The following is a 22,609-nucleotide window of genomic DNA, read 5'->3' on the forward strand; positions in this document are numbered from 1 at the left end:
GTCACTTGCAATGGCTGGTTATTTATTGCGCGACCATTAAAGGGCGAATCTGCCCGTTTAAGGGACGCGCAATAAATTAGCGCTCCACTTGTAATCTAGCCCTAAATGTGTTTTAGATTTAGTTATATTTTTAAACAAAAGCAATATTGATTTTCTTATGGTGAAAAAAATATACCCCTGCTTCTACAAAGGGAAAGTAAAATTGTTTCTATAAAATAAAAATTACTCTTAGAGTTTTTAATTTTACTATGTCAAAATTAACTAAAAATATTAATATAATTTAGGGGGGATTCTTTATATTAACACTTTGACAGCCATCAGACCATCTATCATAGTCACTTAGGTAATGAGTATTTTTTTTAGGCATTAAATGCCAAAATGTGGATAAACAAATATACACTGTTTATAGAAAAAATAACAATACGATATGACAATGGTTGAAAAGTAGCGATATCTCTGGCAGCAGTTCAGCACCATGGATAGGTCTCATACCTTAAAGACGGCGCAAGATCATTTTCTATGTAATGTTCTGCAATCATTTGATTTTAGAAAATTATCTAGAAACCCAAATATGAAGAGAGAAAAAAATGACAGCTTCTAAATTACTAATCTGATGTTCACTCTCAAAAATATAAAACTCATGTTGAAATATTTCTGCATCATGCTTATTATTTTATATTTAAACATTTTATTTTGTTACAGAATAAACAAATCTATATTAAATTAAACAAGGTTTTTTTTTAAAGAAATACTTTTTTAATACCTAGTAATGTAGACATGAATAATTTATCAATGTGATAACTTTTTATTCTAAGCTGAAAGGAAATACATGATAAATAAAGACCTAATGACGTAAATGAATGAATAAAGAGAAAGTATATAACAATTAGAAAAATGAGTGACAATGTACACGACTGAATGAATATTCATAAGGTCATTTTCAAAATTGTCTATATAATCTCCAGAAAAAATCTGCTTGTTCAGGCAACCAGTTCCATTTATTCTCGCATCTGTCCAAGCTAATGTTCCCGTTTTGATAAGGTCAAATCAAGTATCTTAAATTATAGTAAAGTATTATCAATTTCTACCAATTTCATGTAAACAGCTCAAGCAAATTAAAGTTGCATTTAGGAGGTTATTTTCAGTAGTGAAGCAATTGCTAGGAAAACGAGAATTCTACATCAAGAAGATACTCGCAGAGCAGGTCTTCAATGAAGTCTGAAGTGGGAGCTGCCCAGGGTGATCACTTCCCAAGCAGAAAGCAAAGCCTCATAGAGGATGCAAGAAAAGACAAAGAAGCCTCGGAATCTGCTGCAAATTTGTCTCTGTCAGACAGTGAAGATCACAGAGAAGGGAGCTGTCCCTGGAGCTTTAGATTTACCATCAGGCACTCCAGCACCTATGGGATCTCCAATAACCTGAGCATATTTGAGGTACCGTTCCTGCAGTCTGTTAATATCAAGGGAAGACAAACAGTAGCTGTATAAATTAAGTGTTTAAAAAAACAATTACATCATTTTATTTAATATTTGTAATAAACAGGTTTATTAAACATGTGTATATTAATATGCAAATGAAACAATTAAATATTAAATCTGAATTACACAGAGATAGATAGAGATAGATAGATAGATAGATAGATAGATAGATAGATAGATATATGATAGAATAGGTAATAGAGATAGACAGATAGATAGATGATAGATAGATGATAGATAAATAGATAGATGATAGAATAGATATATAGGTAGATAGATAGATAGATAGATAGATAGATATATAATAAATAGACTGATGATAGATAGGTACATAGATATAATAGATAGATAGTTAATAGAGATAGATAGCTAGATAGATAGATAGATAGATAGATAGATAGATAGATAGATGATAAATAGACTGATAATAGATAGATACATAGAATAGATAGATAATAGAGATAGATAGATAGATAGATAGATAGTTAGATAAAAAAGATAGATAGATAGATAGATAGATAGATAGACTGGTGGATAGATAGATAGATAGATAGATAGATAGATAGATAGACTGATGATAGATAGATAGATGATAGAATAGATAGATAGGTAGATAGATGATAGAATAGATAGATATATAGATAGATGAATAGATAGATAGATAGATAGATAGATAGATAATAGACTGCTGATAGATAGATAGATAGATAGATAGATAGATAGATAGATAGATAGATAGATAGATAGATGATAGAATAGATAGGTAGATAGATAGATAACAGACTGATGATAGATAGATATATACATAGATAGAATAGATAGATAGATATATAATAGAGATAGATAGATGATAGATAGACAGATAGATAGATAGATAGATAGATAGATAGCTAGATAGATATAGATAGATAGATAGATAGATAGATAGATAGATAGATAGATAACAGAGATAGATAGATAGATGACAGATAGATAGATAGAATAGATAGATAATAGATGATAGATAGATAGATAGATAGATAGATAGATAGATAGATTTGTATATAGATAGATTTAATGTTTTGTTATTTTACCTAATTTTAATTAATATTTTTCATTACAAACATACATTCACACATCAATACACAAACCAATAACAGTAAATTATTTAGATTTTATGCTATTTTATAAACAGTCCTATGTACAGTATATGAGTTCTGTATATAAATTTAGCATATTGTTAAATAATGTTATGGGGTTTACATACACAACTATTATAGCATTCTGTTATATTATTTTCTAAAATCAGTTTGTTTTGCTGTAGAAAAAAAATTAGGAAAAACATATGCAGTTCTGAAATGATTTATCTTTGTCTCCTTTTTTTACATCACAGAAACCTGACATCTTAATAGGGGTGTGTAGACTTTTTATATCCACTGTATATCCTCAGCAAAATTGTACACAATATTTTCATTATTCATTAATGTTGCTTTTAATGTTAAGAAGCTCTTTATTTATTTATCAGCTATTTTTATAAAGGTGCACAACTAAAATATAATCATTTGTATACCAGGGGAATTACCTATAACACCATTACTTTCCACCATGTCAATTCAACTACTGTACTGCAAACTGCAGGCTTTACATTTTTGTTTTTTTAAAATAGTAATAATTCATAAATCTTACCTAGAATAACCCAATTGTGGGCTAGATTACAAGTGAGGCACAAACGGCGTTGATATTACAAGTGAAATTGCCCTTTACACTTCAATCCTTACCGCAATCTCAGAGCTGTATTTAACTGTTTTCCCCAAACAAATGAGTTGCACAAAACACATAAAAAATATATTACTATGCTTACACTCATATTAACACTGTCTGATAAAAATTATTCAATAAAAATATTGCACAAAAAAGTTATAAGGGATCAAAGATTGGAGAGCTTGAGTGTTAGAAAAAGAAAAGGCAGGGGGGGCGGAGCCAACTACCTAAGCGAGCAGACGTACATTGCAAGAGCTCTGGCCCTAAAACTAGACATTAGGGTTAAAAATATAAGTTAACATGCTTTTTTTACAGTTTGTTTGAAGAGCCCTACTAGTTTTCCTCACACAGTATCCTGCTAACCAAATATGAGAACTTCTATATCACAGCCGATTCCAGTTTAAGCCTTATACCGCAACCACGCAGATGGAGACAGCTGGCGCAGCTCATGGAAGATATGTGATTGTTACAGCGGGACTAGCAGCTCACATAACCCACATGCTGGCTTACTATTTGTACCAAGCTACCTGAATCGAATTGCTGAAACAGCCACGGTACACATATCAGCTGTGGCCCAGAACTCTCTGAAAGGAAAAATGGCGGCCGAGACAGACTATGAGTTGATAGCTTTAGGCTATATTGAGGCCTCCTACAGGCTCCTGGTAACGCTTCTACCTAAGCTCCTTGCCACACCACTACATGGCCCTATGCCTGCTAGCCAGGCTTTGCGGGGAAGCGGAGCTCACAATGCAGGACAGGACTACATACCCGCAGTCATCTATACATATCGAGCTAGTGTGGATGCTGTATCTTTGGATCGGCGGAGATCCTCCACCCCTTCTTTTGCTGGGAGCCCTTCTGTGCATGGTTCTGGCCGCAGATACGGAGCGGCATTAGGAATTTGCTTGAGGCGCGACATTAAGCTGTACCACTCATACACCACGGGAGAGGTTTTAGGAGACTTGACCGCTCACTTGGTTCAGCATTTGGAGCCCTGCAAGAAGAAGGGTGATTTCGGCAGATGTCCGTTACGGCTGGCTCAAAGATTACCTTCAGCTCTACGTTCTGGTGTGGGGTAAAGGACTTACTCCTATGGTATGCCGCGCCATTACATTCTCTCTCACCCAGACTACTAACTGCTAGGAGGGTCCTTGTGTAAAAGCGGACATTCTATCTTAGCTGTGCAAATCTCATTATCAGAGAATACTATAGTCATACTATACCGGTTTTTACAGTTGGTTTGCTCTGGGCTTTACTGTTATGTCTCAGTTAATCGCTTCAATATGTTTATTAACTATGTTTGTACTTAAAATTTGAGCTCCACTTTGCATTGTTTGTTGGTTATAACTCTTTAACCTAGGCTACCCATCTACATTAAATTACATTATCTTCTGCTAACAAACTGTTATTTAAAGCCTACTACGTGAGCTGAACTCTATATTGTTCTGTTGGATATGACTTTTGAATCTAGGTATCCATCTACATTATATTACATTATGCTATGCTAACAAACTGTTACTTAAAGTTTAATATGCAGAATAGCTCCTACTTAACCTATTTACATTATCTTTAGAGATGCGCAAGATATATCTGTTTTCTTACAGTTTTTTTTGCTATTAATAGTGAATATGCCAAAACAATTTGTGCTCTCAAAAGTGTATATCTAGTTCTTGCTTTAAAATTCGGTTCATCACGTTTACTAAAGTACAGCTAAACTATTATCTCCCTACTTATCTCTAAGTTTAAAAGTTGAGTATTGACCTTTACACATATTCCTGGAGCTTTGGTGTAACTATTAGACATGGCGCACTACTGCCTGCGGCCGGGGCGGCGTGACGCCTATATTTCACAAATGTACAGCTCAGTGGAAATATTAAAGCCATAGCTTTACACCACAGCGCACACCAGCTTGCACAAGCAATGTATATATTGTATTTTATGGTAAGGATCTAGGAATGCTACCTATATTGTATTTCTAACTGTTCCCGTATTTATTTTACCTTACAAAGTTAAATCTGTTGTGGGGCCCTCTATCCCCCCGATTCGCCAAAAAGAAGGTGTCGGTTAAAAGCATTGAGACTCCAATTTGCCTGGTACTTGAGACACGTTTCAGGCGTAATTCTGGACACTTAATATGGACGCTCTGTGGACTGGCTACTGCCAGCTAATTTCTCTGTTCGACATATATGTTGTACAACGGTTTAAATCTGTTTTACGCTGAGAACGTAGCCACATAATTCTTCATTATTTAGCTCTGGCAACTTAGGATTTCTTACCTCCCAATTTTTTATTTCACATTAGTTTAATAAGTGTTCGATGTTTAATTTTTCTCATATTATACGCCTAATACTGCTAAAAAAGTGAGAGCCATTGCCCTCAGGAGTTTTTGCATCTAGGTCCACAGGTTATTGAGACTATGCACTGATTTACATTTATGGTATAAGGGGATGGGAGAAGCCTAGTTCAACATACTATGATGCAATCTAGGATATTCTTATTTAGATACCATTGGACTGCTGCCATAGTCTCCCTTAAAGTCTGTCAACATTTCCTAATATATAGTTTAGTGAGCATTTCCTCGTAGTGTGACACTCTGTATTATACTACTAAAAGACTAATACTAAAATATTCGAAGAGTGCATACCTAGTACCCTATTGTCCCATTATGTCTGAGCTCTCACTGGGTATAGGGCCCATGCCCAGGAGCTAGGACTTAAGGCAACTGTGCTACAGAGATGCAGTTTTTTCTTTAGCACGGCAGATTTGATGTGCCTGCACTTAGGACTTTGATTTATTCAGTTATAAAAATAAAAATAGAAATGGCATTCTTCAGCCCCTTATCAACTATTGTATTATATGCTTATAATTCTACTACTTTATGCAGATATTATAGGCCTGTGCCCACAGATATATACTTATAAAGGGGTATGGCGTATACAGGGCTATTTTATCTTTTATCACCCTGTACAGTCCCACCAGGTGAGCCTCCATAAGCTTTAATCCTCTACCCTATTTATCTTGTTAAAAACTCTGAGAGGGTCCATTTTCCACGCACAATGTTAGCAGTTAATTGCTGTTCCTATAGTAACTATTAAACTTTTTAGTTACCAACATATAACATAAACCCCTGAGGGTTGCCTTATTTATTTATTTATTTATTTATTTATTTATTTATTTATAGTAGTCACCCTACATATCAATGGTCTCCCACACTATATATTCTTACCACGGTACTCAACTTACCACCTCCCCCCCCCATAATATACCTCCTAATTTAGGAGGGCTAACTGCGCGGCTTATCTTGTACATGCCACAATATAAATATCTCCCTAGCATCTACTTATCCATATTACCACAGTAGTGACTCTAATTATTATATTTGATTCAGCTGGGCTGATTACCATGATTTTCCAGAAGAGTCTATGACTGTTTGTTTCACCATGTTATTTTCATTTGGGAATAAAACCTTCATTATGGTTGTCACTACATATGTTACCTATCAACCTAATTTAAGCTTGTAATTTTATAGGTTCATAATTTAAGAAAACTGAAGTTCACTGCTTGGGATCCAAAAGAGGTCCCCTAACGTCTAAGGTAGCCTTCTAACGCTTTATCCTCTTTTTCATTGTGTGAGGTCCAAAAGCGACCCCACTTACTGTTTGGAAGGCTCTCAGCATCACAGGCAAATAGAATGTTTATTGTTTGTTTAATTAATGCTCTATAATTTTGATATGTACAGTTGGAACTGTCTTACCAATTCTTTCTTTCTGTATTGACTGCATTGACAAATGTTGTTTGTATGCCGTAAATTGAACTTCAATAAAAAGTAAATAAAAAAGAAAAAAAAAAAGAAAAAGAAAAGGCAGGCAAATGGCTTTAACATTGAGACATACATATACATTGCTAAAGATGTATTTGTTTATATATATATATATATATATTTGTACATCTAAATGAATGTATTTATATGTGTGTATATATATATATATATATATATATATATATATATATATATGAAAGGACCAGCTGTGAGAACGGTTTGTCACGCTCCTATCAAATATCCACTAACAACCTACCCTGATAGCAAGAGGAGCTGGGTACTGCATGAATACTACTCGTTTACTGAGAGGACTCCATACACCCTCATCTTGACGGAAATTCCATACTCCAGGAAGTTCACTACCATTGACACACCGGAGGTTTCTCCCTCACCAAGGCGGTAGATTACCTCATATTATTGAGGTTCTCTCTAGTAAGTGGGATATCTACTGGAGTTGTTTTCCTGTTTTTATTTCATGCTGTGACCACCCACTGTTTTAAAAGATCAGTGTAATAAGAGACTTGCTGAACATTTATTGGTTATTTCTTTTAGCGCTATCATATTCCTTTCTATACTCATATTTCTTTGAAGTGAGTTTAGGTATTTCCTGTTTGATTTATCTACACTACAAAGCAACTGTGATAGCTGCTTTTTGATTTCCATTATTTGTTATCCATAGCGCAAACTTTAAAGTACTGTTTACTACCTACCTGAATTATTTTAGGCTGGTGGCATTCTACTTTTTCCACATATATATATATATATATATATATATATATATATATATATATATATATGTATATATATATATATATATATATTTGTACATAAATGAATGTATTTATATGTGTATATATGTATTTACAGTCATATATACACATATAAAAACATTAATATATGTATACACATATAGACATATATATAAGTTCATTAGAGCCCGTGGCCATTAAGAAGATGGACGCAAGATAAAACATATTTATGCAATATTCATATTTAATAAAGATTTTAACTATGTATTTACTGTAAATATTTCACATTTGCTAATGCGAATATGCTATGTTGTTTGCGCAATGTTTTTTTTCATTAATTTCTATGTGAGAATACATGCACGCACACGTGAAAAATTAAGTTAGGTTATTCATGCTATTCGGGTTAATGCTATCGCAAAAAAGGTTTCTTGGAACTTACAAATACAAACGCAACCCGACAAGCGCAACAATTTAAATTTCGCGATCGCTAAAAATAAATAAATATTGTGCCACGTGTTAGTTAAACTGAATGGTGTATTGTGAATGTTTTGTGAAATAAATGTTTTACAAATAACCAGTGTATGTAAATACAAGTATAAGAAGTTAATGAAGTATAATTATTACGACTACGAGAGTTATGTCAATATCTTCAAAGTTGTTAGCAAATACATTTTGTATTTCTCAGATACTCACCTCACTCTGTTTGTCTCTGTTATTTCTGCAGCAATATGCAGCTCATATCTATCACGTTGAAACAAGAACTGTGAAGAGGCTCTCCAAAAACCAAACTGACAGCTCGCAATGTTTCGTTAGATGTGAAATTCCCAATGCTTCCTTCAGCTATCTGATGGGCTCTTTAAAAAAGGTCGCTGAAGATGTGAAAGCTGTCAAGGAGGAAAAGTGTAAGAAGTGAATTTAAACTTACAATTATTTTGTTTCAGGTTTAATTTATTGGGTTTCTTATTAAAAAAAAAATCTTAAAATGGCTTATTTAAAATAGATGTAATTCCCACTTTACGTAGTTATAATATGACAATATTGAATAGTAAAATAGAATGATGAAAAAAAAAATACCCCAATCAACATCATGATCTCAATACAAGAATAATTATTTACATTTATTTTTTAGGTTAGAAAAACAGCAGTAAATGTAAATTAAAAGTCAGATAGAACACGGTTTTTATGGTTCACCTGGAACGTGCAGTTTTAAGAGACTTTCAATTTAAATCTACATTTACTTTGATGTCTTAGCATCCTTTATGAAAAGCATACCTAGGAATGCTCAGGAGTCCAGCAGTGATACAGTTAATAAAGGAACCACACCTTGCAGTCTGCATTGTTTAGTGATTGCTAATTGCTTTAATTAACTGTTTCATTGCTGGACCATTCATAAAACTGTAATTGTGAATAGAGAGGGTTTAGTAGTGCGCTGGTAATAGAGGTTAGTTACCAAACACCTAAAATTAGAAAGATCCTTCCGTCTTTCAACAAACGATAGAGTAAGTGATTGGGGGTGATAGGTGCGCTACTGATAGCTGAAGGTATACTAAAAGTATAAACGATTTTTTTATCAATAAAGGAATTTTTAAATTATGTGAAATATATGTGGTGAGTAGCAAGGTGAAATATTTAGATTGGATTAAGAGTTTCCACAAAAAAATCTAACACTTTAGAAAGATATAAAGAAAGAATTTGTATAGCCACTGTGGGTATACAAATTCTTTCTTTATATCTTTCTAAAGTGTTAGATAATATGTTGATATAGATACGAACACTATATAGTTTCAGTTTTTTTGTGGAAACTCTTATTCCAATCTAAATATTTCACCTTGCTACTCACCACATATATTTCACATAATTTAAAAATTCCTTTATTGATAAAAAATCGTTTATACTTTTAGTATACCTTCAGCTATCAGTAGCGCACCTATCACCCCCAATCACTTACTCTATCGTTCACAAAACTGGCCTCAGAGGGAACAGTGGGAAACAGCAATGCATTACTGGAAGATAGCTGGTATGAGGCTATGCACATATGAATCTTGTTATTGGCTTGCCACGTGTTCAGACAGGTCCCAGTAATGGATTGGTTCTCTTTAGCTGACTTTAACTATGTGTTTCACCTCTCTACAATCTATAGTGCAAAGATAAAATGTGCTAACATGTTAAAACAATTTCTTTGTGCATTTTTATGTCCTTTGAAATGATATCACTGTAAGAATATCTCAGTATGCACATTTTTATATGTGCACATCCTTATATGTGAATAATTAATTAACTCACTTGTGCTCACATACATTAGGGGACATTCTAGTGTAACAAATATATTTAATTGGAACATTTTATTTTTTTAAACCGCTGGTAAAAAAGGCAGTTAAAGTTGTGCACCCAACACCTTCAGGTGTTGTTCCTGAGCAGGATTCAGTGGTTTGTTGGTGGATATAGACCACTGGTTTTCAAACCTGTCCTCAAGACTTTCTAACAGATCCGATTTTGAGGATATCAGGTGAAATAATCAGCTAATCAGTAAACATTGTTATTTTACCTGCTCTCATCCAAGGTAATCCTAAAAAATCTGGCCTGTTAGGGAGGCCTGAGAACAGGTTTGAAAACCAGTGATATAGGCATATACAGCTCCTGATTGGATCACCAGTCCTTCTGATGAACAGTAAGCTGTGAAACAATTTTTTATATAATAATAATGTTATTAAGACAATAATTAAGAAAGCTGAATATATATTGTGTTCAGCATTTTTATTCTAGGCACTGGGATTGTATTATTTCATCCTTGTAAGGTCAATAACATCTGCCATTAGTTGGATAACAGTAACAACTAGTATTTATTTAAATAATTTGACTGGTTCTCTTAATCATATAGGAAAGCAAAGTAAAAATATCAAGTTTACATTCATTACTATTATTTTGTTTGTCAGCTTTTCCTGTAATTTACCTTTTCAAAAATTGGTAGAGCTAAATTGTAATGTTGTTATGACCCTGCTACATGCTATATCATAAAACACAACAAATGCCACAGCGCTAAGAGGAAATTGCAAACAAAGCTGCTGTATATATAGCGGAATCCCTTATTCCTCAGTTAGTCAAAATGGTAAAGGGGAGATTATAGAAACTGTCAAGGGAAAACCTTCTCCAGATTTACTAATAATCAAATACAGCTGCGCTGCCTATATAGCAACTTAATGAGTGCAGTACCTGGCTAAAGTATGATACCCTTGGTATGAATATATTTGGATTAATATAATTAGTATATTCAATAGATTTAAAATGGATTAAAACATATCAAATTATTTAATTGATATGTTAAAAATTAAAAATCATAATTTGAACTAACAATTTACATGCATACATTGATCACAATATATGAAAACATATCATATGGAACTCCTCTTAAAAATCATATTATGGATAACACATTACATAAAACTGATATTACATTTAGCACATCCAAATGAATTCCCAAATATAGTGTGTGGATATTCAATCCAAAAAAAGACAGAACCAATATAGTCCATTTGAGATGGGAACTTTAGCGGACAAGTGATATGCCGTAAGTGGTTAAGCAGTTTGTTAGTGAGTTCAGGCTTGTTAGGCTTGTTGTTATAAAAGCTGCAAGCTACAAACGTGGAAGACAAGAAGAGGAGACAAAGAGATCCTTTTTAACAGACGAAGATAGTTCAAATGGCAAAGGTGCACACTTTTACTTACACCGACTGCCGTAGGTTCAGTTTTCCTCCGCCTGTCTGGATCCTCTGATGTCCCACCGCTTCGTTTGTAAAATTATCTGGCAAATTTAGATTTTTAATTTTTAACATATCAATTAAATAATGTTATATGTTTTAATCCATTTTAAATCCATTGAATATACTAATTATATTAATCCAAGTATATTCATACCAAGGGTATTATACTTTAGCCAGGTACTGCACTCATTAAGTTGCCATATAGGCAGCGCAGCTGTATTTAATTATTCGTAAATCTGGAGAAGGTATTCCCTCGACAGTTTCTATAATCTCCCCTTTACCATTTTGACTAACTGAGGAATAAGGGATTCCTCTATATATACAGCAGCTTTGTTTGCAATTTTCTCTTAGCGCTGTGGCATTTGTTGTGTTTTAGAATTGTAACATAATTTCCCTTGTTTAGCCATTTAGCAGCAGAGAAAGATGGCAGAAGCAATAATTATTGATAATGTTTTTGAGTATAGAACTAATCTGTATAAATATATTTATAATATGCTCTCTAATGACAATATAGAGAAAGAGGTAAGAGTAACTGCAGAAAAATTAGATCTAATTGATTTCTTTGACCATGTAATAGACAAGGGAGGAGCCGTAGATGTTGCATATCTAGACTTTAGCAAAGCATTTGACACCGTCCCACACAACAAACTTATTCACAAAATGTATTTCCTTGGAATAGAGGGCTAAGATTGTTAAGTGGGTAGAATGCTGGCTTAAAGATAGACAATAGAGGGTTTCAATTAATGGAGTACATTCAAATGAGGCATCAGTTACTAGTAGTGTTCCCCAAGGGTCAGTTCTTGGGCCGGCCTGTTCTGTTTAACATATTCATAAGTGATATTGGAAGTGGGCTTAAGGGGAAGGTTTGCTTGTTTGCTGATGATACAAAAAATTGTAACAGGGTAGATGTTCCAGGAGGAGTTGATCAAATGAACTGTGATATTAAAAAACTAGAGGACTGGTCAAATAAATGGGATCTGATATTTAATATTACCAAGAGCAAAATTATGCATATAGTATCCAAAAACCCAAAGGCCAATTATAGTCTCAATGGTACATTACTGACTGTAATTAAAGAAGAAAGGGACTTGGGAATTATTATTTCAGATGATTTAAAATTTGGTACACAATGCAGCAGTACAGCCAGCAAGGCCAGTCAAATGCTTGGTTGCATTGGAAGAGGTTTTAGTAGCAGAAATAGCAAGGTTCTTATGCCACTTTACAGATCATTAGTTAGACCAAATATGGAATACTGTGTACAGTTCCGGAGACCATATCTTCAGAAAGATATAAGTAAACTAGAAGCTGTCCAAAGGAGGGCTACTAAAATGGTACATGGTCTAAAATATAAAACGTACAAAGAAAGACTCTATGATCTAAATATGTATAGCTTAGAGGATAGAAGGGAAAGAGGTGACATGATAGAAACCTTCAAATATATGAAGGGACTTAATAAAATAGAAGCTGAAAGCATTTTTCACAAAAAAATAAATTCCAAAACAAGGGGTCACTATCTAAAGTTTGAGGGTAGCCGATTCAGGAGAAATTTGAGGAAGCATTTTTTTACAGAAAGGGTAGTGGATTCATGGAATAAACTTCCATTTGAGGTGGTAAACACAAAGACTGTAAAGGAATTTAAAAATGCCTGGGACATAAGGCTATCCTAAGGAAAAAGTAACATGTAATATGGGTAGACTTGATGGGCCTTTTTGGTTCTTATCTACCATCAAATTCTATGTTTCTATCTATTAGTAGATATGATGAAAGAGCTACAAGATAAACTGATAACAGAATTTAAACATAGAACAGAATACATCTTCATTGAAGCATATTTGAAACATAAAAGAGTCCCAAGGGGACTAAGAATAAAAAAGGAATGTTCGTTTAAAACAGAAAATATTGATTTTAAGATCAAATGGAATAATATACTAGAGGAGGCATCCTTCAATCTAATGAAGTTAAAGAATATAGAGGAGAGATCTTGAAAAAAATAGAAATAGAGATCAAAACTCCAGAACAAAAAAATAGTGAATACAAAGACCTTGAAGAATATAAAAATAAAGAGAAAGACATTAAAAAACTGATGGACAAAACTAAGGAGGATATTTTAGAAATGAAAATTAGAAAACTTGAAAGGGACAGTGAGGACTATTTGTCACATGAGAATAAATCAGATTCAGATAAATTCAGATAAATACATCTCCCACAGATGGAGATATAATGAAAAGACTAAAACAGTTAAAGATGATCGTAGTAATGGAAAGAGTAGATCATTACCATCAGCAATCTCATAATGTACATAGAGAAGGGCAAAATAGGGATTTTAAAGAGAGAAACAATAGAAATCCCAATATGCACTGTTGGAATGACCCTGATCAAAGGAATTATCAGAGTGATTGGAACAGTGCTAATCACTATCAGAACAATGGGGGCTATCAGAGAAACTTGAATAATGATAGGCAATTCAATAGGAGGGGCTACAATTACTACAATTATTATAATAATTATAACTATAATAATAGACATAGAGACAATCACTATAGGAATTATGATGATAAAAATGTAGTGTATCAACATAGAAATGATAATAGGGATAATTGGAGGCAACAAAATTATGGAAATAGATATTTGAGGAATAATACAGGCCAAGATTGGAAACATATCTACATATGTCAATCAAAATAAAGGAAAATATAATACAGATGAAATCTCTATATCAAATAGATTCAGAGTATTATCAACCACAGATAATATAATAAGGACAGACCCAATATTACATTGGGTCAAAAAGCTAAAGAAAAAACAAAACATCTGAATGACACTCAAATTCCGGGTTCTTTTTTAGAATCAGGCCAATCAACAAATACAAAACAACTACCCCAAAGGTAAGGAAGAAAAAGAAGATCATCAGAAAGAGAGGAAAGAGGGGAGGACTTAGGGGGAATAAAAAAGACAAAGAAAATATAGATGAGACAAAAAAGGGAAATAACGGTATTTTCAATTTAAGTTAAAAAGTTCTAACTACATCCCAAGAAGAAATATTAAATAAAGGTCTTACATTCGCACCTATGACAAAATTAGATAAGTTTATCACATATATTGATGCTCATAAATTTATTCGTAAACTTACAGTTAAAAGATGGTACATGAGAAATGAACCAGAATTGAGTCAATATAATAGTAACAATGTAATAGATAAGTTTGTCCATACTAATTTAAAACAAAAGTATGACAAGGGCTCACAAATAGAGAAAATTTGCATAAGACCAAAAAATGATTTAAACTAGTATAATGATATTTTTTTTACTTTTTGTCCAAACAGTGCCTTCTTTCCCAAGGAAATTACAAGACCTGGACATGTGCCATCACCTGGTTATTAAATTTGAACCAGATCTTGATAAAGACCATCCTGTGAGTAAATAACATATGAACATTTTGCTTTGTTACTTATAATACACAGAACATATAGGGTTAGATTATATTTCAGTTGAGAAGGATATCTAAGAACGTACCTACAAAAATAACTATAAGACATTAAATTACAATTTTGTGTTAATACATTTTTCAGATTTAAAAAAAAACATTATCCCCTAATTAGAATTAGCACAAACAAGCTACTTCATGTAAGTGTGGAATAATTAAACAATTACTTATTACTTTCTTTATCTGAGAAATTCTAACATTACCTAATACAGTCTAAGATATATTAAAAGCAAGTTTAAATTATCTGTAATTTTTTTTATTATCCATTTATATAATATTTATTATTATTCATTTTTATTATTTTCTCTGTTAGGGTTTTGCTGACCAAGAATACAAGAATCGCAGAGCTTACTTTTCTGAGCTGGCTTTCAATTATCGAGAGTGAGTTATATTTCAACAAGCATGTTGTGTTTTTTAATTGGTATTTTAAATGTGCATAAACCCACTCAAGGCAAAAAGTTTAGATTGTTACTATTTTAAGGAACAAATAAATTCAGGTAAAGGCATGATATTAACATAAAATAGTTCCGTAGATAATACATATTTATTTATAGCAAACACATTTTAGATCAGTCATAAAATCAACCCTTATAGTTTAACATTGCATAATTTAGATGTGACTAGAAAAAAATTATATGTTTACCAAGAACCTGAGTGAAGTGTAGTATAGAAAACTATTAAAAGATAAATGATCAGCACATTGCTCAACTGTACACCCTGGAAATGACTGGATAAAGCCCACAGTGTCACATTATGATCAGGAACTTCTTTTTAGCAAGATCCATTAGCAGTTTTAGAGGGGTCCTAAGCACCTTCAATCATTACTGTAGGCTCTTCATTTCTCAAAAAGGTGTCACTAGTCATCTGTTTGCAAGGCAGTCATTTTTTATTTTTATTTTAGTTTTGAAAAAGCTTTATTGAAATAACTTCAAACATTTACAAGCAGAGAATAAAACACTCACAACATAAGTCTGTTGGCAATCATCGAAATCCCTGTGTTTCAGTTCTTACATTTGTTGTGGGTTAAACAAAATAATACAATAAGAAATGGACTAGAAAGGCCATCAAACAACAATTATCAATATTGGTTACATAGAGAATTGTCAATATGAATTTTGCAAGTGTTTAGCAGGACATAAAGAAAAAGAAGCATAGACAAACAAAGGAAAGGAAGAGGAAAGAAAAAGAAGAGAAGAGGTCAAATACACGTGTTCCTGAGTGAAGTGAAATAAAGTTTGCTGAGGGATATTAAAATTACAGTATGGGCTTACCCCTATCAAGGGTGTTAGGTTATCTTGCGTCCTCCTGGTAATTAGCTGCAGGGTCTGGATTCCCATAGGAAGAGAATCTCGCAATAGAAATCCAATTGGTTAATGGAGAAGTAATGAAACCTCTCTAGTCATATATTTAGCGAAAGCTGAGCAAGCCACTCGTCAGTCGTAGGAGTAATCTCCTGTTTCCATTTCCGAGGAATGACTTGCTTAGCACTATTCAATGCAATGTGTAGAAGCCTAGTGTGGGCCTTAGATTGCATTTTGGGAATATCATGGAAGAGTAAAACTACTGGATCTAGAGGAATGTCTCGTCCTAGGAGTTTGCTAATTTCCTTAGTTATGGAGCACCAAAACGGCTGAATACTAGGACATGACCACCAAATATGGTACATGGAACCCTCTTGGTTGCACTTCCTCCAGCATCTGTTAGATGTCAGGGGAAAGATGTATTGTAGGCGTTGCGGGGTCAAATACCATCTCATTAAGAGTTTATAATTGACTTCCAGCAGGGAGGCCGAGTGAGAAGATTTGGCTATGTTGTGGAAAATTTTATTCCATTCCTCTACTGATACTTGCCCCGCAAGGTCTTTTGGCCATTTTTGTGTGTAAGAAGGAAGGTGGTCTGTTGGAGGTGAGTTCAAAATAGCATACAAAAGAGATATAGTAAGGGCTGGTTGGTGAGGTAGCGAAGAAGTCGTTCTCCAAGTTTTGCATTTGTGTCATTGGGATTATTTTTGTTGCCTCCGTCAACAGATAGACCGGGAGAAGTCCATGGATGTCTAGTTTTAAATTGTTTGGTGGAGAATTCCCCACCAAGAAGTCAGGATTGGAGAGTGATGGTGTGAGAGGGGATGGGATACTAGAGAACGAGGTGTTTTTCTGTATCTGTCTAGACCATACCTGAAAAGTTTCTTTTATAATGGGATAGTTTTGGATTAAGGCAGTCATTTTTTTACATTCAAACTACATGCCCAAGACAAGGACAGGGGTAAATAAGGACAGAGTAAATGTTTTGAAACATCTCTATGGGAATTATTTAGGATGTTGGAAGGAAACTTTAAAAAATAGAGGATGCTGCATTAATGAATTGTGCCATATCACACAATGATAGCCTAGAACATCATAGAGTACAGACGGGATGGCTAATAATTACCATAGATTCTTGGTGTGACTTCCTTTTTTAAATCCCTGTGTGATGTCAGTAGCTGTAGGCCTCACACTTATACACAGTGCTTTACATCACTGGTTTTCAAACCTGTCCTCAGGCCTCCCCAACAGGCCAGATTTTGTGGATATCTGCACTGGAGCACAGGTGAAACAATCATCTAATTAGTAAACATGGTTATTTTAACCCTTTTGTGCCAGTGTTAACGTGTCTACATCGGAACAACTGTGATGGGATTGCGTCAGGGGGGCGTCCCTATGGTGCTAGGCACGCCCTCCTGACTGCAATCCCATCAGGGTAGCGCCAGTGGGTTCAGGAAAGCCACACGGTTAGGACATTGTATTCCATTCTTCGGCGCTAAAGTCCAGCAAAATTCAGATGGAATACGCTTCACATAAATAATAGCAGGGAGTAATTGACTCCACACCTGGCACCAGTGAACTGGGACACAAAGAGATCCCAGCAGGCGAGAATAAGCACATTTATAGTGCTGCATCTTTTGTGAGTACATTGTCCTCATATCATGTATTTCCCATTGGGTGAAACTGTGCTGCACTAGGAAGCACCTTCTATTGTTTTCTTGTTGTTTTAGATGATTTGGTTACTATAAGAGCAGAGTGAGAGCGAGACTTATGGTGCATCTGATCATTTAGGGAAAGTGTTCCCTTTCTGGACTAACATCAATGACTATATGTATGCACGCCCCCTATAGATAATTTATTTTCTCTTTTTAAAACATGGTTATTTTACCTGCTCTTATCCAAGGTAAACATTAAAATCTGACCTGTTGGGGAGGCCTGATGATAGGTTTGAAAACCAAACCAGTGCTTTACATCTAAGATGTTCATATTTGTTTCTATGATATTCCTTATTACAATAATGAAAAATAAAAACATGCAGGCTATCTTTAAATTAAGTCTAGTTATTTATTATTGTTTCTTCAGTGGAGAACCCCTGCCAAGAATTGAATATACCCCTGAAGAAAATGAAACATGGTAAGAAAAAAATGTATTACATATTTATATAATCCATATACAATTGAAACTGCAGCTTTTATCGTTCCAATAGTGTTTTTGTAAGGTAAAGTGGGTAGGGTATTTAAAGGGATATTCCAGCCAAAATTGGAAACCACATGGGTGCATTTCAGTATTGAACAGAAGAAATTTTGTAATATACATGGATTAGCAAAAATGCTTCTAATAAAAGCTATAGCTGTTTCAAAAGTGTATTTAAGTATGCACCGTGCATCAGCATTTTAAACACAGCACTTGCTCAGAGAGCCTAAGGTGCTTGTACCATCTGGTAATGACTCAATTTGTTAATTGCTGACATGACCCAAGCCCCACTGATTATCTGAGCAGCTGCATTATTTAAAATGTGGGTGAAGTGACAATATCTAGCTATACTTCACATGCACGTGCAGAGAAAATGTTTAACTCTAAAACAGTGATAACTCTTACTAGAAGCATTTTTGCCAATTCAACTATATTGCAATATGTTTCTATTCAAAGATGTAATAAATCTATGTGCATTATATCTGAAATGTCCCTTTAATAAAAAAAAGTTAGTATCAATTAATTTATAAACTGTAAAACAAAATTTACAATAGTATAAATACAATGACACAATACAAAACTTTACTACTTTACAATAATCTGCTTCTTAAAGGGACACTAAACATTAAATACATTTGTCCACCTCCCTCTAATCGCTGCCATTTTGGATCCTATGTTACACTGCAGGTAATGGAAGGAGAGTTGCTGCACATGTGCAAACAGGTTGGCACTGGAATGTAGTTAAAGATAGAATTCAAAATTCAATATGGCGACACCCATGACTAGAGGGAGGCTGGGGATAACCACAATACTATACTTATAGAATGTATTTAGTGTTAAACCTTTCAAGGGACAGTAAACACAATGATATGTTTTTATAAAATGTTTAGTTATGCATGATGAAACTACTTTGCAGTACATATTCATTATTTATTTTATCCCCTATTCATCTAATTTAGCTCTAAAAATTGAGCAATTTCTACTCTGAACTTAAAACGCACCCTGCTGACCCTTTCAGGCTAACACTGCTAGATATTTGTCCCTAATTGACTTTAACTGATAACAACTGCAAATAAATGCATTATAATAACTTTACTGACTGTGACTAGCTGGAAATCTTCTGATTAAGGGAAATGGTGGGCGGAATTACAGAAAAAACATAATTTATGTAAGAACTTACCTGATAAATTCATTTCTTTCATATTGGCAAGAGTCCATGAGCTAGTGACATATGGGATATACAATCCTACCAGAAGGGGCAAAGTTTCCCAAACCTCAAAATGCCTATAAATACACCCCTCACCACACCCACTATTCAGTTTAACGAATAGCCAAGCAGTGGGGTGATAAAGAAAGGAGTAGAAAGCATCAACAAAAGAAATTTAGAAATAATTATGCAAAAAATCATAACCACCATAAAAAAAGGGTGGGCCTCATGGACTCTTGCCAATATGAAAGAAATTAATTTATCAGGTAAGTTCTTACATAAATTATGTTTTCTTTCATGTAATTGGCAAGAGTCCATGAGCTAGTGACGTATGGGATAGCAATACCCAAGATGTGGATCTCCACTCAAGAGTCACTAGAGAGGGAGGGAATAAAATAAAAACAGCCATTTTCCGCTGAAAAAAATAATCCACAACCCAAAAAAAAAGTTTATTTTCATAATTGAAAGAAAAAAACTTAACGCAAAAGCAGAAGAATCAAACTGAAACAGCTGCCTGAAGAACTTTTCTACCAAAAACTGCTTCAGAAGAAGCAAATACATCAAAACGGTAGAATTTAGTAAATGTATGCAAAGAGGACCAAGTTGCCGCTTTGCAAATCTGATCAACTGAAGCTTCATTCTTAAAAGCCCACGAAGTGGAGACTGATCCAGTAGAATGAGCTGTAATTCTCTGAGGCGGGGCCTGACCCTACTCCAAATAAGCTTGATGAATCAAAAGTTTCAACCAAGAAGCCAAGGAAATAGCAGAAGCCTTCTGACCTTTCCTAGGACCAGAAAATAAAACAAATAGACTGGAAGTCTTCCTGAAATCTTTAGTAGCTTCCACATAATATTTCAAAGCTCTTACCACATCCAAAGAATGTAAGGATCTTTCCAAAGAATTCTTAGGATTAGGACATAAGGAAGGGACAACAATTTCTCTATTAATGTTGTTAGAATTCACAACCTTAGGTAAAAATTGAAAAGAAGTCCGCAAAACTGCCTTATCCTGATGAAAAATCCGAAAAGGAGACTCACAAGAAAGAGCAGATAGCTCAGAAACTCTTCTAGCGGAAGAGATGGCCACAAGGAACAATACTTTCCAAGAAAGTAGTTTAATGTCTAAAGAATACATAGGTTCAAATGGAGGAGCCTGTAAAGCCTTCAGAACCAAATTAAGACTCCAAGGAGGAGAAATTGATTTAATGACAGGCTTAATATGAACTAAAGCCTGTACAAAACAGTGTATATCAGGAAGTATAGCAATATTTCTGTGAAATAAAACAGAAAGAGCAGAGATTTGTCCTTTCAAGGAAGTTGCAGACAAACCCTTATCCAAACCATCCTGAAGAAACTGTAAAATTCTAGGAATTCTAAAGGAATGCCAGGAGAATTTATGAGAAGAACACCATGAAATGTAAGTCTTCCAAACTCTATAATAAATCTTTCTAGAGACAGATTTACGAGCTTGTAACATAGTATTAATCACTGAGTCAGAGAAACCTCTATGACTTAGTACTAAGCGTTCAATTTCCATACCTTCAAATTTAATGATTTGAGATCCAGATGGAAAAATGGACCTTGAGATAGTAGGTCTGGCTGTAACGGAAGTGGCCAAGGCGGGCAACTGGACATACGAACCAGATCCACATACTAAAACCTGTGTGGCCATGCTGGAGCCACCAGCAACACAAATGATTGTTCCATGATGATTTTGGAGATCACTCTTGGAAGAAGAACTAGAGGCGGGAAGATATAAGCAGGTTGATAACACCAAGGAAGTGTCAGCGCATCCACTGCTTCCGCCTGAACATCCCTGGACCTGGACAGGTATCTGGGAAGTTTCTTGTTTAGATGAGAGGCCATGAGATCTATCTCTGAAAGACACCACATCTGAACAATCTGAGAAAATACATCTGGATGGAGAGACCACTCCCCTGGATGTAAAGTCTGCTGGCTGAGATAATCTGCCTCCCAATTGTCTACACCTGGGATATGCACTGCAGAGATTAGACAGGAGCTGGATTCCACCCAAGCAAGTATCCGAGATACTTCTTTCATAGCTTGGGGACTGTAAGTCCCACCCTGATGATTGACATATGCCACTGTTGTGATATTGTCTGTCTGAAAACAAATTAATGGTTTAACAGAGGCCAAAACTGAAGAGCCCTGAGAATTGCACGGAGTTCTAAAATATTTATTGGTAATCTCGCCTCTTGAGATTTCCAAACCCCTTGTGCTGTCAGAGATCCCCAAACAGCTCCCCAACCTGAAAGACTCGCATCTGTTGTGATCACAGTCCAGGTTGGCCGAACAAAAGAAGCCCCTTGTACTAAACGATGGTGATCTATCCACCACGTCAGAGAGTGTCGTACATTGGGATTTAAGGATATTAATTGTGATATCTTTGTATAATCCCTGCACCATTGGTTTAGCATACAAAGCTGTAGAGGTCTCATGTGAAAACGAGCAAAGGGGATCGCGTCCGATGCTGCAGTCATGAGACCTAAAACTTCCATGCACATAGCCACTGAAGGGAATGACTGAGACTGAAGGTGCCGGCAGGCTGCAACCAATATGAAACGTCTCTTGTCTGTTAGAGACAGAGTCATGGACACTGAATCTATCTGGAAGCCTAAAAAGGTGACCCTTGTCTGAGGAATCAAGAAACTTTTTGGTAAATTGATCCTCCAACCATGTTTCCGAAGAAACAACACTAGTTGATTCCTATGAGATTCTGCAGTACATAAAGACTGAGCTAGTACCAAGATATCGTCCGAATAAGGAAACACTGCACTGATTACAGAGAGTAGGGCACCCAGAACCTTTGAAAAGATTCTTGGAGCTGTTGCTAGGCCAAATGGAAGAGCAACAAATTGG

At 34.7% G+C, this 22,609-nt stretch overlaps 1 protein-coding gene across 1 annotated transcript in view; it reads left to right on the top strand.

Annotated features, from left to right (window-relative positions):
- Positions 1-1,211: 1,211 nt before the first annotated feature.
- LOC128664421 (tyrosine 3-monooxygenase-like) overlaps positions 1,212-22,609 on the top strand; it is a 97,788-nt gene continuing 76,390 nt past the window's right edge. Inside the window, 5 exon segments of the mRNA XM_053719252.1 lie at positions 1,212-1,433; positions 8,512-8,689; positions 14,868-14,956; positions 15,342-15,409; positions 18,412-18,462. Coding sequence (XP_053575227.1) covers positions 1,212-1,433; positions 8,512-8,689; positions 14,868-14,956; positions 15,342-15,409; positions 18,412-18,462 — 608 coding nt within the window.

The sequence above is a fragment of the Bombina bombina genome, chromosome 6, assembly GCF_027579735.1.
Source record: "Bombina bombina isolate aBomBom1 chromosome 6, aBomBom1.pri, whole genome shotgun sequence".
Lineage (NCBI taxonomy): Eukaryota > Metazoa > Chordata > Amphibia > Anura > Bombinatoridae > Bombina > Bombina bombina.